This window comes from Trachurus japonicus, chromosome 1 (assembly GCF_045865225.1).
Source record: "Trachurus japonicus isolate A0001 chromosome 1, Traja_1.0".
In the NCBI taxonomy this organism is placed as follows: Eukaryota; Metazoa; Chordata; class Actinopteri; order Carangiformes; family Carangidae; genus Trachurus; species Trachurus japonicus.
Genome location: NC_140907.1, coordinates 12,138,143 through 12,150,480, shown reverse-complemented (window position 1 = coordinate 12,150,480; position 12,338 = coordinate 12,138,143). Strand labels below are relative to the sequence as shown.

The following is a 12,338-nucleotide window of genomic DNA, read 5'->3' as shown; positions in this document are numbered from 1 at the left end:
CCACGTGCGCACACACACCCCTCACACACAGACAGCCCCTTTGCCAGTTAAAACAGACACACACTCAGAGGTTTCAGTCACTCCGAGTTATTCATCCACCAGCATCATGATTGGAAGAGCTGTTCTCCTGGGACTGCTGCTCATTTGCGTGGCTGCAGGTAACAATCAATTTGAAGTATTCTTGTTCTGTAGTTTGAATGGAATCTGTGTCTACAGGCAGCTTTTTTTAGTTCTGTTTAGATGCCATTGAATCAAACATAAAAAGCTTGTTAAGTTTTTACACTAACAGGAAGTTTTCCTTTTTTATTATCTTACAGTGTTTGAATAAAGTAAACAGGTGTGTGTGTGTGTGTGTGTGTTTGCATACTTTTTATGAGCACCATATAATAAATTTATATATTCATATTTTGGATTATTACATTTAAAACCATATTTTAGGATTGCATAATAGGAATTCAGATACATTTGTTTATATAGTTTATTAAAGATAATATATGAGATGGAGTAATTAGTCTTAGATACATTCATGTTGTTTGCACTGTGTTGTTTTGGACATGATATGTTTCTGTTTGCGGTATCGGCTCTTTATGAGGAATGAGGTTAATTATTACAAGTGTATGATTATAAAAGACATGTGCTTTTCTTCACAGATGCAACTAAGGCATCAGAAGCCATGAGACAGGTAAGACACATACCTTTACACACAAAAACGTAAACATCAGTGTGTTTTTATTTCACCTGTATGAACCTGTTTAACCCCCAAAGCTTCCATCACAGTTGAATAGTGATGTTACATTGAACGTTGATGTTACAATTGTCTGACAGCCCTCCTGCCCAAAATCCGACATGGGTGAGATTCAGGCCTGTCCTATGAACTTTGCTCCTGTGTGTGGCAGCGATGGAAACACTTATCCCAATGAGTGTGCCCTGTGTGTCCAGAGACAGTGAGTATACACAGCTGCTGCTCTCTCATGGCATTCACACACCACCAAAGTTGACTTCATGTAGGGGGAAAGTGTTTCAGTCGCCATCTGGTGGTGAAAAATATGCAAGGAGTGCAGTCATAAACCTGAACTCTGACTAACTGGCAACAACAGCTGACCCATGACAGGAAAAAAAATCATATTTAGTCTGTAAATCATGTTCTGGTTTGTGGGAGTGGAGCTGTTATCTTCATATAACCTGCCCGACCCTAACCCTAACACCACTGATGACTAAATAATATCCACACCTAATGTTTCATGCGATCTTTGCAGATAAGTGCTTTGCAAGCTACTGTAATGTGTATTTGATATTTTAATGACTCATAATAATTTTTATTAATAATGTCACTCCCAAGCCTTCAAAATAAACTGCCTTATTTGCAGATGTAATGCGTCAACAGCAAGAGTCTACAGCAATGCCAGCAGGAGCTTTGTGTGCTTTGAGCTTAATGCTAACATGACCATGGCAACATCCTGGCAGTCACAACACTAGGCTAATTGTATTCTTTAACAGCTGCTCTGTGTGTGTGTGTGTGTGTGTGTGTGTGTGTGTGTGTGTGTGTGTGTGTGTGTGTGTGCGTGTGTGTGTGTGTGTGTGTGTGTGCCATGCCATTATCTGCTGATAGGAACTAAACAAAAACTGAAGCTGGGGATGTGTTTTGCTGGTGTTTAAGCATCTGAAAAATAAAAATGTAACCTAATCAGCCATAGGTGAAAAATGAGTGGATAGTTGTCATAAATAATCATGATGGGGACATGAATGTCTGTAATAAATGTTGTACCAGTCCATTGAGTAGATTTAAATCTGGACCAAAGATCTAACATTATCATCCATAAAGCTATGCTGCTGTTGTGGCTGAAAATCATTAGGCCTACTATTAGGCTTTTTTTTTTTAATCTTGTGGATGTGGAGATTTTCCAAAAATACTTTTTTATTTCACTTCTTGCACCTATACTGAGCCAAGCAGCACAGTATGAATCATAGTCAAGTGATGCTGTCATTCTCTCTCTACAGACACATCAAGATGGAAATTCTGATCGTCAAGGATGGGAGCTGCTAAACTGTGCAGGAGGCGATGTCACCACCACAGTGTCAAATCAGAGCTGGATAACATGTCTTGTCATGGATCTTTGAAATAAATGTCATGTGTAATAAAAATGAATCAGCATGAACATCCTTGTAATGTTGTCTTTTTTCTTTTTATCAAATAAATCCAAAACTCAGTAAGTTGGATCATGTATGAAGTAGTAGCCTAAGACAGATGCTAGAATTTAAAAGTAATTGAAATTCAAACATGCAGTTTTTGCAACAAAGACGAGGAGAAGGAGGGAAAGGCTTCTTTGTGATTACTATAACACAGCCTGAGGTACATGATCCTTTCTAAAGCGGAGACAGGAGGTGAATGATCGGTTGGTTATCTCCTCTGGTGAAGTAATTGTTTACACTTCTTATACTGAGTAACACAGTGGTCAATAATGCTCATGTATGGGTGTGTGTGTGTGTGTGGTGATGATATGATAGAGAAAAATGAAAGAGAAAACAGGGGCACACAACACACACACACACACGTGAAGGACGTAAAGCAAAGTGTTGTATCCCGAGGTCAAAGGTCAAATGTACGAGTCACATGGTTGAAAACCAGGAAACAGAGCAGAGGCATCAATCCACAGTCACTTCCTTTATCTTTACTGTGGAGGAGGAACAAGGCTCTTTAGGCTTGAGAGAGTTGACTTTTTAAGGATGATTAGAAACCAACTGGAGCATGAGTAAGTAAACATTACTAACATTACGGTGCTGCTCTTTCCTTTATTACTCTCAGCTGTCAGTTGGTTGTGTCACTGTTGCGTATAATTTGGGATAAACAAGCTGATTCCAGCAGCTCTTTAGGACAGGAATAGTAAACCTGCAGGCTCGTGAACATGGGGTTATATCATCAGAAGGATAGAACTCGTATTGTTATATGTTGATGACTTGCAGGTTGCATAAACATGCACATCTGTTCTGATGTCCACATCTGCTCAGTTTTTAACTTTTCAGTTTGGTTAAGTTCAGTCTGCTTCAGGTCAGATCAGGTCATCGTAGCTTCGTCTCTGCTTCATTCAGGTCCATTCTGTTTCATTTTATTCCTGTCTTTTCAACCCTAAATCCTGTCGGCTGTGCTTACAATTATTGTCACTGTGTCTCCAGGGTCTTCACAGTTGAGGACTGTCAAAATGGGATCTCAATGGATCTCTTCCTGCACCTGTCACTCATACCAGCAGTAGGTTGTCTGTCCATTTAACCTGCAACATAAATAAACAAACAAAAAAAGGAAAAGGAAAAGAAAGGAAAAGTCAACTTAACTTACTATAATCACACTCATCTTTCTTGTAAAAGTTATAGCCATATGAAAATGGGACTTTTTGTTTTGTATCATACTCTAAAATAAACATCAGTGCATGTTATTAATGATTCAATTTGGTTAACACTGTGATGTTCACACAAAACTACACATTTACAGCAGTGAATGAGCAGGAAGGGACAGCAGCTTGAGCTGAAAAACTCAGATAGGACATTTATTTTCTATTATCTTTCATTGTCACATAGAGTTACAGTGATCTGTTTGTCTTTCAGGTGGTGATTGTTGGGGTTCTCTCATTCCTTCAGAGAAGATCCCAGAGACTGGCCATCGACCACAGACTGCCCTTCTTGCAGGGGCGTTTTGGCATTGTGGTGTAAGTCAACAACAAAAACAGTGAATATGTCGAGAAGGAGTACAAGTTACAACCTCCCTGTTACTGTAACCACATCAGCAGTGTAGCTTTATTCATGTTCATGGTGCGTTGTCATTAATGTGTCCCAGGCCTTTGGATACGATAGGCAGCCTCAGTAACCGTTGGTCCTATGGGTTTGCATTTGGTGCCGTGTCCAGCAGCGTCCTGCTGCTCTTCTCTGAACGTTACATCCCCTTCACGGTCCCAGCCTGGGCCAGAGGTACTCCCTCCATTTTCTGTTTTTTGTAAATATCATTCTTAATTCAAATACTTTAGTAAACACATACTGTACACTGCCTGACATGATGCTTCCGGCCTTTTCTCCTCAGCCATAGTGTTCCTGGTTGGAGCTTTAGAAGTGGGACTTGTGTATTTCCCTTTCTTTGCCTGTCTGTCCACACCTTTCAGAGCACCTGGTGCTGTGCTGGGAATACTCTACTCTCTGTGCTGGTAGACATTCATTTATATGTTCAGATATACGTTATATCTCACAAAATGTTGATTAGTTCTACAGAAGGGTTTTTATATGGTACAACATAACAACTAATAAAACATACAAGTGACAAAAACACCAAAATAACATGTTAATAATGTGTTTGTAGGATCATCATTGTAGTCTGGGATACTTTCACTTGTCCTGGTGGTCAGGTAGGCGAACACTAAAAACTATGAAAGCTAAAGTGTATATACATCTAACAGTGTGTGTGTCCATGGAAAGAGAAGTGCATAAATCTGTATGAAATTAAAGATTTTAGGGAAACACCAGAAGGTAATTGTCCAGTGGCCCTGCATCCTGTCCCTCGTCTTCCTCTTGGGTCGATTTGTGTACATTCTGGTCAAGGCTATTCGCATACGTCTGCAGTTGGAAGAGGAGGTGAGCTGGGCTAAAAAATAAAATTACCCAAGTGATTCTTGTTGTCAGTTTGATATGGTTGGTTGGATGTTCTCCCAAAATATGTGGTGACATAATAACTACTTAACATTTTAGGGAACACTGACTAACCAATACACTTTTTGTTGCTAATGAAGCATGTGCAGTGATTATATAACTATTTCCCCCCCTCCTGAATTCCTGAATAATAAACTCTGTGTGGGAATAAATCTGCTGAATCTGCTGCCAGGACCCTGAGGAGCTGAATGAGCTACACCAGGTGCAGCATGTTAAGAGACTGCTGACAAAAACACCCACACACAGGTAGAACACACTCTCATCCGCACATGCACCAATGCTGAAGAGTTCATTTGCAAAAGCAGATAACTCCGTTTTTAAAAAAATTCTAGAATCTTCATTTTTTATTTTTTATTTACATGAGGTGATATCAGTCAAACCAAAGTTGAGTGACTTTGAGATGTAACAAAACAGACAGAAAAAAAAGTTTTATTGAAAGCAACACTATTCAAAGAATAATTACAAAGCCTCAGCTCATTTTTTTCAAAATGGCACTTATCTGCTTTTGCAAATGAACTCTTCTGATGATGACAATTCTTGCATGTCTGTTATGATGCCCACTAGTTTTGCTCTTAACCAGGTGGCCAATAATCATGTGCATTTAATAGGAATATTTAAAAAAAACAAAAAAAACAATTTGCCATTAATTTCACTGTGATGTGAAAAATTGTATTGAATATTGAGTGGTATGCGTGTTTCACAAAATATATTAAAGAAACACACATTGAATTATTTTCCTGTTGTTTGGCAATTAAATGTATCCCTACATGAAATCTTGACCAGTCTAGTGTGTTCAAGCTTAAGCATCCGATGTTTGAGAGTCAGTTTCTCAACTGCATCGATGTCAGAGTTTGAAATGTGTGCTACTCATTCTACATTAAAGATTCCAGATGTTGCAATGTAACTATAGGATTCACATACCACTTGACATCAGCAATAGGCATGGACATATACAATACATAGTATTTACAGTGGTTTCTGTGTTGCAGGAAGCCACTCAGCTGGTTCAAGAGAAAAGTGTATGAGTGGGACCCCTACTTCAAGTTTCCCAACAGAATCATCGGCACCGTCATTATATCTCTCATAGGCCTATACACGGTAAAGACACAGCAAGACATCTTTTTAAATTCCAAATAACAGGCTTTGTTTTAGAAAATGCTACACAAGTAATACATCTGCTTCAGGTCCTGGTGTAGCTACTCATTTGACCATTTCTAATTTCTTAGATGACTCTAGCGGACTACAGCCTTAGTGATGTGGCTTTTGACCAAATAGAAAATTGGAAGAACACACTGGAATATCTGGTTACCTCTTGTAACCAGACAGAAGCTCTGGGAGCCATGATACCACAGCTGGAGGAGTTCATTGATGTGGCAAGGAGTGAGTTGGCCTATACACTCCCTTATATACAGTAGTCTGGTGCATCTATGAGCTGCATGGTAGACAGCATCATTTTGGTTTCCAGATAAATCCATATTTTTTTATTCCCCCTAGAGTCTTGGCTGGCTACTACCATCTTTGCCAGTCTTAACTCGGTTGCCTACACCTTCCACGTTTTGGCTTGTTACAGGTACAGTAGGACATCCTACAACATATGAAACAAAGAAAACGTATTGATATTTTAATTCAAACGTGTTAATTGAAAAACAAATATCAGGAAGTGAATAACATGTTTAGGTTTAAAGAGAAATTTTTCACCAGCTATCACATGGTGTACTGATGCTATAGGAAACACTTGAAGAGACTGTGGAAAGGACAGAGAGGTTTTATCCCTGAGAAGTTCCATAACCCTAGTTCGGCTGTCAGCGTTGTAAGTAACACACACACACACACACACACACACACACACACACACACTGACAGTGACATTGGCCCAGATAGCGTTTGCAGGTCAGTGTGTGTGACTTTTTTGGGGGGCTCCACATTGAAAACCACACAACCGAGCTGCTGCATCCCAGCAGCTCTGCAGAAATACAACATGATTATCACAGTTTGGTCCTGGCTCTCAGCCATCTTAACAAGGCTCCCACAGTGGAGAACAGATTGTGGCTGCTTGTCTAAACACAGAAGCAAAACACAGCTCAACCAATCACACATTTGGGGCCGTCTGAGCATTTTTAAATGTGTGAACGTCCGTTTGGGTGTTTTAAACAGATGGGAATGTTTGTTTTTTGTGTGCATCTGTGAATCTTTTCATCTCATTCTGTTAAGCCTTTCATATTAGTATGCATATATCGAGTTCACACATACTGTTGACCCACAAACAATTATGGTTGATTTTCACAGGCTTCCATTGCAAGATACTCTGGATGGCAGATAGCATTTACACTGTGGGGTGAGTTTCTGCCACCAAAACAACCACAAAAAAAATCAGATGTGATATGATCATAACATCATCTGATTGTGTTTTTTTTTTCATGTGGTTTCACAAATAACATCAAAATGTCTTGACCAAACATAAAGGAAGAAAACAAAGTATCTCAGTAAAAAACAGACCAGATACTTGTGATTTATTTGATTCTTTTGACAGGAAATGTATGAAAAATAAACAGCAAACTGCCTTAAAATATCATTCAGACGGCTTTATTCTAAAATATTGGTATTTGAATCAAAATACAGATTCATAGCATTTGTGTAAATGTGAATGCAGTGAAAAGTCTGGCTGAAACATTTCATTTGCTGAGATCATTTGCATTAATCTATTTCTTTCTTTCTGTCATGCGAGATATGATTGCACATTTAAGCTTCCTCTGCATTTTGAAATGGTAAAACATAATGAGATATATGATATAATTGCATAATTCTCTCTTGTGGTTTTCCTTTTATTTCTTAGGCTATCTGATTGTTCATTTTGTCCACTTCCTGTCTGCCCTGCTCCTGGTCTATGGGCTGGTTCTTCCTATACAGCATGGACGAGTCCTGAGCATGCTCTCTAACCTGGGGATCATCATGTAAGTCTGCCCTCCCTGTAACTGCAGACATATGATAGCATATGAGTGAATGGTTTGACTGACAGACAGGCACAGTGACCGATCAATTGTTTCTTTTCTCACATGTCTCTCAGCCTGACCATTGGTGTAGTGATTGCCCTGGTGATTCTCCAGATAGTTCTGGTTCAGGTCTTCTTCCTCCAGGACAAACTATCTCCTACAGATAAACAAAAACCCCTGGCTCTCAACAACAGGTTGGTATATTTTTCGGTCATATAACCATCAACACCATCCAATCCAATATACTCAAAGACAAGTTCACAGAGATGGGAGTAGATCCCTCCTTTGTTTCCTGGATCACTGACTACCTGGCAGGCAGGCCACAGTTTGTCAGGTTGGGGGACTGTGTTTCTGAGACATTAATGAACAGCACGGGGCTCCACAGGGGACTGTCCTGGCTTCATTCCTGTTCACATTGTATACAGCAGACCTCAAATACAATTCTGAGTCCTGCCACATCCAGAAATACTCGACTGACACTCTATTGTGACATGTATCAGAAATGGACAGGAATCTGAATATAGGGATCTGATACAAGCCATCAGTGACTGGAGTCATAAAAACTGCCCCCTAAGGAAATGATAATGGATTTCTGCAAATCCAAGCCCCCTCTAGCTTGTGCATACCTGTGAGGTGGACATTGAGGTTGTGTCAAACTATAAATATCTAGTTGTATGTACCTGGAAAATAAGTTGGACTGGTCCCTAAACACAGACACACTCTACAAAAAGGGGCAAAACAGCATCTTGTTGTTGAGGAAACTCAGATCTCATGACATCTGCAGTAAGATGCTGCAGATGTTTTATCAGTCTGAGGTGGCAAGTGTGCTGCTATTCTCCGCTGCGGTCTGCATGGGGAGGCAGCATCAGACACAAGGAGAATGGAAAAAATGAGATAGGAAAGCTGGCTCTGTGATTGCAGCCAGGTTTGGGGAGGTGGTGGAGAGATGCACACTGAAGATGTTAGAGGTCATTCTGAACAACTCAGATCATCCTTCACAACACCTTGATGGAGCAAAAAAGTGGTGGTGGACGACTCCTCTCTCTTCGCTGCAAGACGAAGAAATACATAAGATCCTTCAGACCTACAGCCATAAGGCTTTTTTTAAAGTCCTTTTTGCCTTTAATTGATAGTATAGTTGAGAGAGACAGGAAATGAGGAGGCAGAGAGAGGAGGAATGATGTGCAGCAAAAGGCCACCCATGTCAGAATCTGATCCGGAGCCGGATGCAGGAACGCCTGCTCTACCCACTGAGCCAAACGGCTTTTTAATTCTTCTGCAAATGGTAGATGAGCTGACATACGAACTAATTTCCCTTTGGGGATTAATAAAGTCATTCTCATTCTTATTCTTATCAGACTGATCTGGCACTAAACCGTGGTCCTTTATTTGTCAGCAAACAGTGAAACAATGGAAGAGGGAAGTGCTGGTAATAGGACAGTAGATTAACACAGTAACTTGTTGAGCATTTCCTTACTTACTCAACAATATAAAGTGACTTCAATTATTTGCTGAAACAGGCAGGTGATGTGGATGAATTAATTTCATTTCAAAAGTGTCTAAAATAAATAAGTAAAATAAGTATCATCAAATCATAATATGCACAAGATTTCCCACCCCTTTCTGCTCATCATGGGTTATATATATATATATATATATGTGTGTGTGTGTAGGGGAGAGTGGGGTAAGTAGTGCCAATTTTTACTTAAACTGCCTTTAAAGCAAGGGCATTATAATAATGCCCCCAACTAATATATGTACATATAGTTTAGGATGTTGTGCATCCCTGGGAACAATCACTTTGAATCTTAAATCAACCGTTTCAGAAATATAGCTTTAGAAAAAAAAAAAATTCTGGCACAACTTGCCCCCGGTGCGGGGTAAGTTGTGCCATTAGAGAGAATACACTGGGGTAAATTGTGCCATTGATAATTGAAGTAAAACAGATCATTTTAATCTCACAAATGTTAATGCTATATAAAAGCAAGACATTCAATACAAAATTAAAGCCAGAAGCGGCGATGATCGGGCCTTCGCTTGTCCCCATGTAGTCGCGGAGGCCTGAGGCACGCTGGGGGCTGTGGCGCAAAGAAACGCCATGTTTTGTTCATCCACCAGGCTACGAGCACAACCAGACTGGGCAGGTGTGTTCAGGGGCGGTCCCTCATCACACATGTTAAGTTTCAAGCAAATCAGTGCCACTGCCATGTTTCTCCTATACACAGACAGCACTGCCACTGGCACAACTTAACCCAGGCCCTTTGGCACAAATTACCCCAAGCCCAGCATTTTGAGAAAAAAGGATTCCCCAGCTGTTTTGAGCTGGCATCATGCTAACTGTATAGACTCATGGTGTAGCTTAATAAAGCACTAAAACATGTGTGAACTGTTTTCAAAGTTATCTATAATTGTTCAAACATGGCAATCAAAAAACCTTGATCATAGAAATTTTTACTTTGGAGGGCAAAAACTTGTTTTTTGAACATAAATGTGCTTTCCTCTCAAGCCATGTGTCTCCCTTCTTGATAGGATGAGTGAAATGGATGCCTCTTAAAAAATATGTGGTCACATGACCAACTTCTTCTTCTATGGTTTTCTAGATAACAGGGGTGGAACTACTTGCCCCATGGCACAAATTACCCCACTCTCCCCTACACATAAATATGCATATCAATATACATACATTAAACATAAAACATATACTAGCCTACATATCCATATCAATATAATATCCAATATATTTAGCTATTTATTTTAATCCTTCATTTTCCATTTACCTATTTAGAAATATTTTTTAGACCTCTTTTTAAATATATTCATGTTTGTACTTTGCTTTATCTCCTGCTCCAGACTGTTCCACAAAGTCACCCCACAGCTTACATTATGTTTTTTTTTTTTTAAATTTAGATCACCCCTTAGATTATAGCCTCCTTCTTTTTCTGTGAACATTCCCCAGATATTTTTTGGTAGTAGATTATTTCTTGCTTTGTACATTATCTGCGCTGTTTTGAATTTAACCAAATCCATAAATGTCAATGTGTGGGATTTTATAAATATCAGGTTCGTGTTCTCTGTATCCTGCTTTGTTTCTTAAGTGTGCATATCGGCTGTAGAGTGCTTTTATAGATGTTTCCCCAGACCTCCACACAGTAAGACTGATACAGTAAAAATGATGGCATTTCACAGTGCTGCGGCTTAAGAGTTTCTCCTCCCTCTCCTCTTCAGGAAGGCGTTCCACTGCTTCAACTACTTCTTCTTTTTCTACAATGTGGTGATGGGGGTCAGCAACTGTATCTTGAGGTTGCTGTGCAGCATGATTGTAGGAACATGGCTGGTGTCTCGCATTGACAGAACCATCATGCAGAGAGGATATGAACACATGGACGCTGGTGAGCTTATTTATTTCACCCAAAAACATGTGCAAGTCAAAATTAAGTCACACCCAAAACTTCCAAGAGATGGCAGCATTTCACAAAGCATTAGCATGCAGTGTCTCTCAAGACAAGAACAGAAAATAGAGATATAAGTGGAAAGAAAAATAAATGTGATGTAATGGTACTGTGATATAGGCTACAGTACTGTAAAAGCAGTGCTATTTCTAATGTATGGTGAGTGGATCTAACATACTTTCCCTCCTGTTCCAGGCTACAGTACATGGATCGGGATGATCATTGCTGATCACTATCACAGCAATCCAGTCATGGTGTGTTTCTGCCAGCAGCTGGTCTCCTATAAGCTGGAGAAACACACAGTATCTGCATACTCCACATTCAGCAACATGCCATCTGGTAGGTGTATGTGTATGTGGGTGTGTAGCTCTGACATGCATAATTCACTGCTTGCACCTGTTCACTGCATATGCACCAAAACTTGTAACCAAAATATCATCTATTAGTGCCATTTATGAAGCTCATTTTCTGATGATTTTTTTTTCTTCATTTAAAGTTTTATTGAGTCTAACTTTTCCTTTTTTTTTGCAGAACCCCTTGTGAATAGCAGGGCTAGGAGACGCTGGATGTTGTGTTATACTCTACTGAGAAACCCTCATCTGATTCTGCTAAGAAAGCACCACCTCTCCTCGACATCATTACAGACACCATTGTCTCCCCAGTCCAACATAGCAGTGCAAGCATGGGCCATGGCCTCACAAACACAGGGTCACCAAGAAGAACCACACTCACCTCCAGAAATCATAGTCACACCACCAGAGAACTGTTAAACATTGCCGTATCACCAAAGAATTATGCATATGGTTAGGAACCCAGAATTGTATGAGGACTTAACTGGTGCATCTTAATTTTGTGAATGGAGGAAGCCTACTGTGCCTATCCAGGGATTGGCATTCATCCAGTATATTTATGGGTAGCCTCTTCTTTTTGTATTATGTTATTTTACTAAAATCATGTGAGCTACATTGCACAAGTATTCTGCTTGTCATGTTTGTTGTTATAGTGTTTTTTGTAAATAAACTTTTATGCTGTAAAGATTAAATCGACTGTATAGCATTAAACAGAGCTTCAACATTGCACTTGTAAATATGGCTTTGCTGCACATACAATAAGCTACTTTTAGTAGGCTACAAATGCTTACAGTTGTAAATAAAAACAAAAATGTATTTTTTTTTTAATTTAATTCTTAATTTTATTCTGTCAAAGTTTAAAT

General features: G+C 39.5%; 2 protein-coding genes across 3 annotated transcripts; both read left to right on the top strand.

Moving 5' to 3' along the window:
* Positions 1-64: 64 nt before the first annotated feature.
* Positions 65-2,156, top strand: spink4 (serine peptidase inhibitor, Kazal type 4). Its single transcript, XM_085773233.1, has 4 exons — positions 65-158; positions 651-682; positions 826-944; positions 1,999-2,156. The coding sequence occupies exons 1-4, from the start codon at positions 107-109 to the stop codon at positions 2,042-2,044; spliced, it is 249 nt and encodes an 82-aa protein (XP_085629359.1). The 5' UTR covers positions 65-106; the 3' UTR covers positions 2,045-2,156.
* A 441-nt stretch (positions 2,157-2,597) lies between these two features.
* Positions 2,598-12,202, top strand: stra6l (STRA6-like). Of its 2 annotated transcripts, XM_085773198.1 has the most exons (18): positions 2,599-2,750; positions 3,172-3,244; positions 3,598-3,698; positions 3,827-3,957; positions 4,067-4,187; positions 4,340-4,385; positions 4,486-4,611; positions 4,859-4,932; positions 5,676-5,784; positions 5,913-6,066; positions 6,181-6,256; positions 6,415-6,496; positions 6,973-7,021; positions 7,520-7,637; positions 7,751-7,870; positions 10,902-11,065; positions 11,321-11,464; positions 11,657-12,202. In XM_085773198.1, exons 1-18 carry the CDS (start codon positions 2,725-2,727, stop codon positions 11,893-11,895), a joined length of 1,953 nt encoding a protein of 650 aa, XP_085629324.1. In that variant the 5' UTR covers positions 2,599-2,724; the 3' UTR covers positions 11,896-12,202. The 2 variants fall into 2 exon arrangements, with proteins under 2 accessions (XP_085629327.1, XP_085629324.1); XM_085773201.1 differs by lacking the exon at positions 11,321-11,464 and having other exon boundaries at positions 2,598-2,750.
* The last annotated feature ends 136 nt before the right edge of the window (positions 12,203-12,338 follow it).

What these genes read in the sequence shown, in the direction of transcription:
- spink4 (XM_085773233.1), top strand. Translation starts at nt 107, where the DNA reads ATGATTGGAAGAGCTGTTCTCCTGGGACTGCTGCTCATTTGCGTGGCT. An exon ending in CATCAGAAGCCATGAGACAG is followed by an intron (nt 683 to 825) that starts GTAAGACACATA and finishes ATTGTCTGACAG; the next exon opens with CCCTCCTGCCCAAAATCCGA. An exon ending in GCCCTGTGTGTCCAGAGACA is followed by an intron (nt 945 to 1,998) that starts GTGAGTATACAC and finishes CTCTCTCTACAG; the next exon opens with ACACATCAAGATGGAAATTC.
- stra6l (XM_085773198.1), top strand. Translation starts at nt 2,725, where the DNA reads ATGATTAGAAACCAACTGGAGCATGA. An exon ending in GGGCGTTTTGGCATTGTGGT is followed by an intron (nt 3,699 to 3,826) that starts GTAAGTCAACAA and finishes AATGTGTCCCAG; the next exon opens with GCCTTTGGATACGATAGGCA. An exon ending in CTAGTTCGGCTGTCAGCGTT is followed by an intron (nt 6,497 to 6,972) that starts GTAAGTAACACA and finishes TGATTTTCACAG; the next exon opens with GCTTCCATTGCAAGATACTC.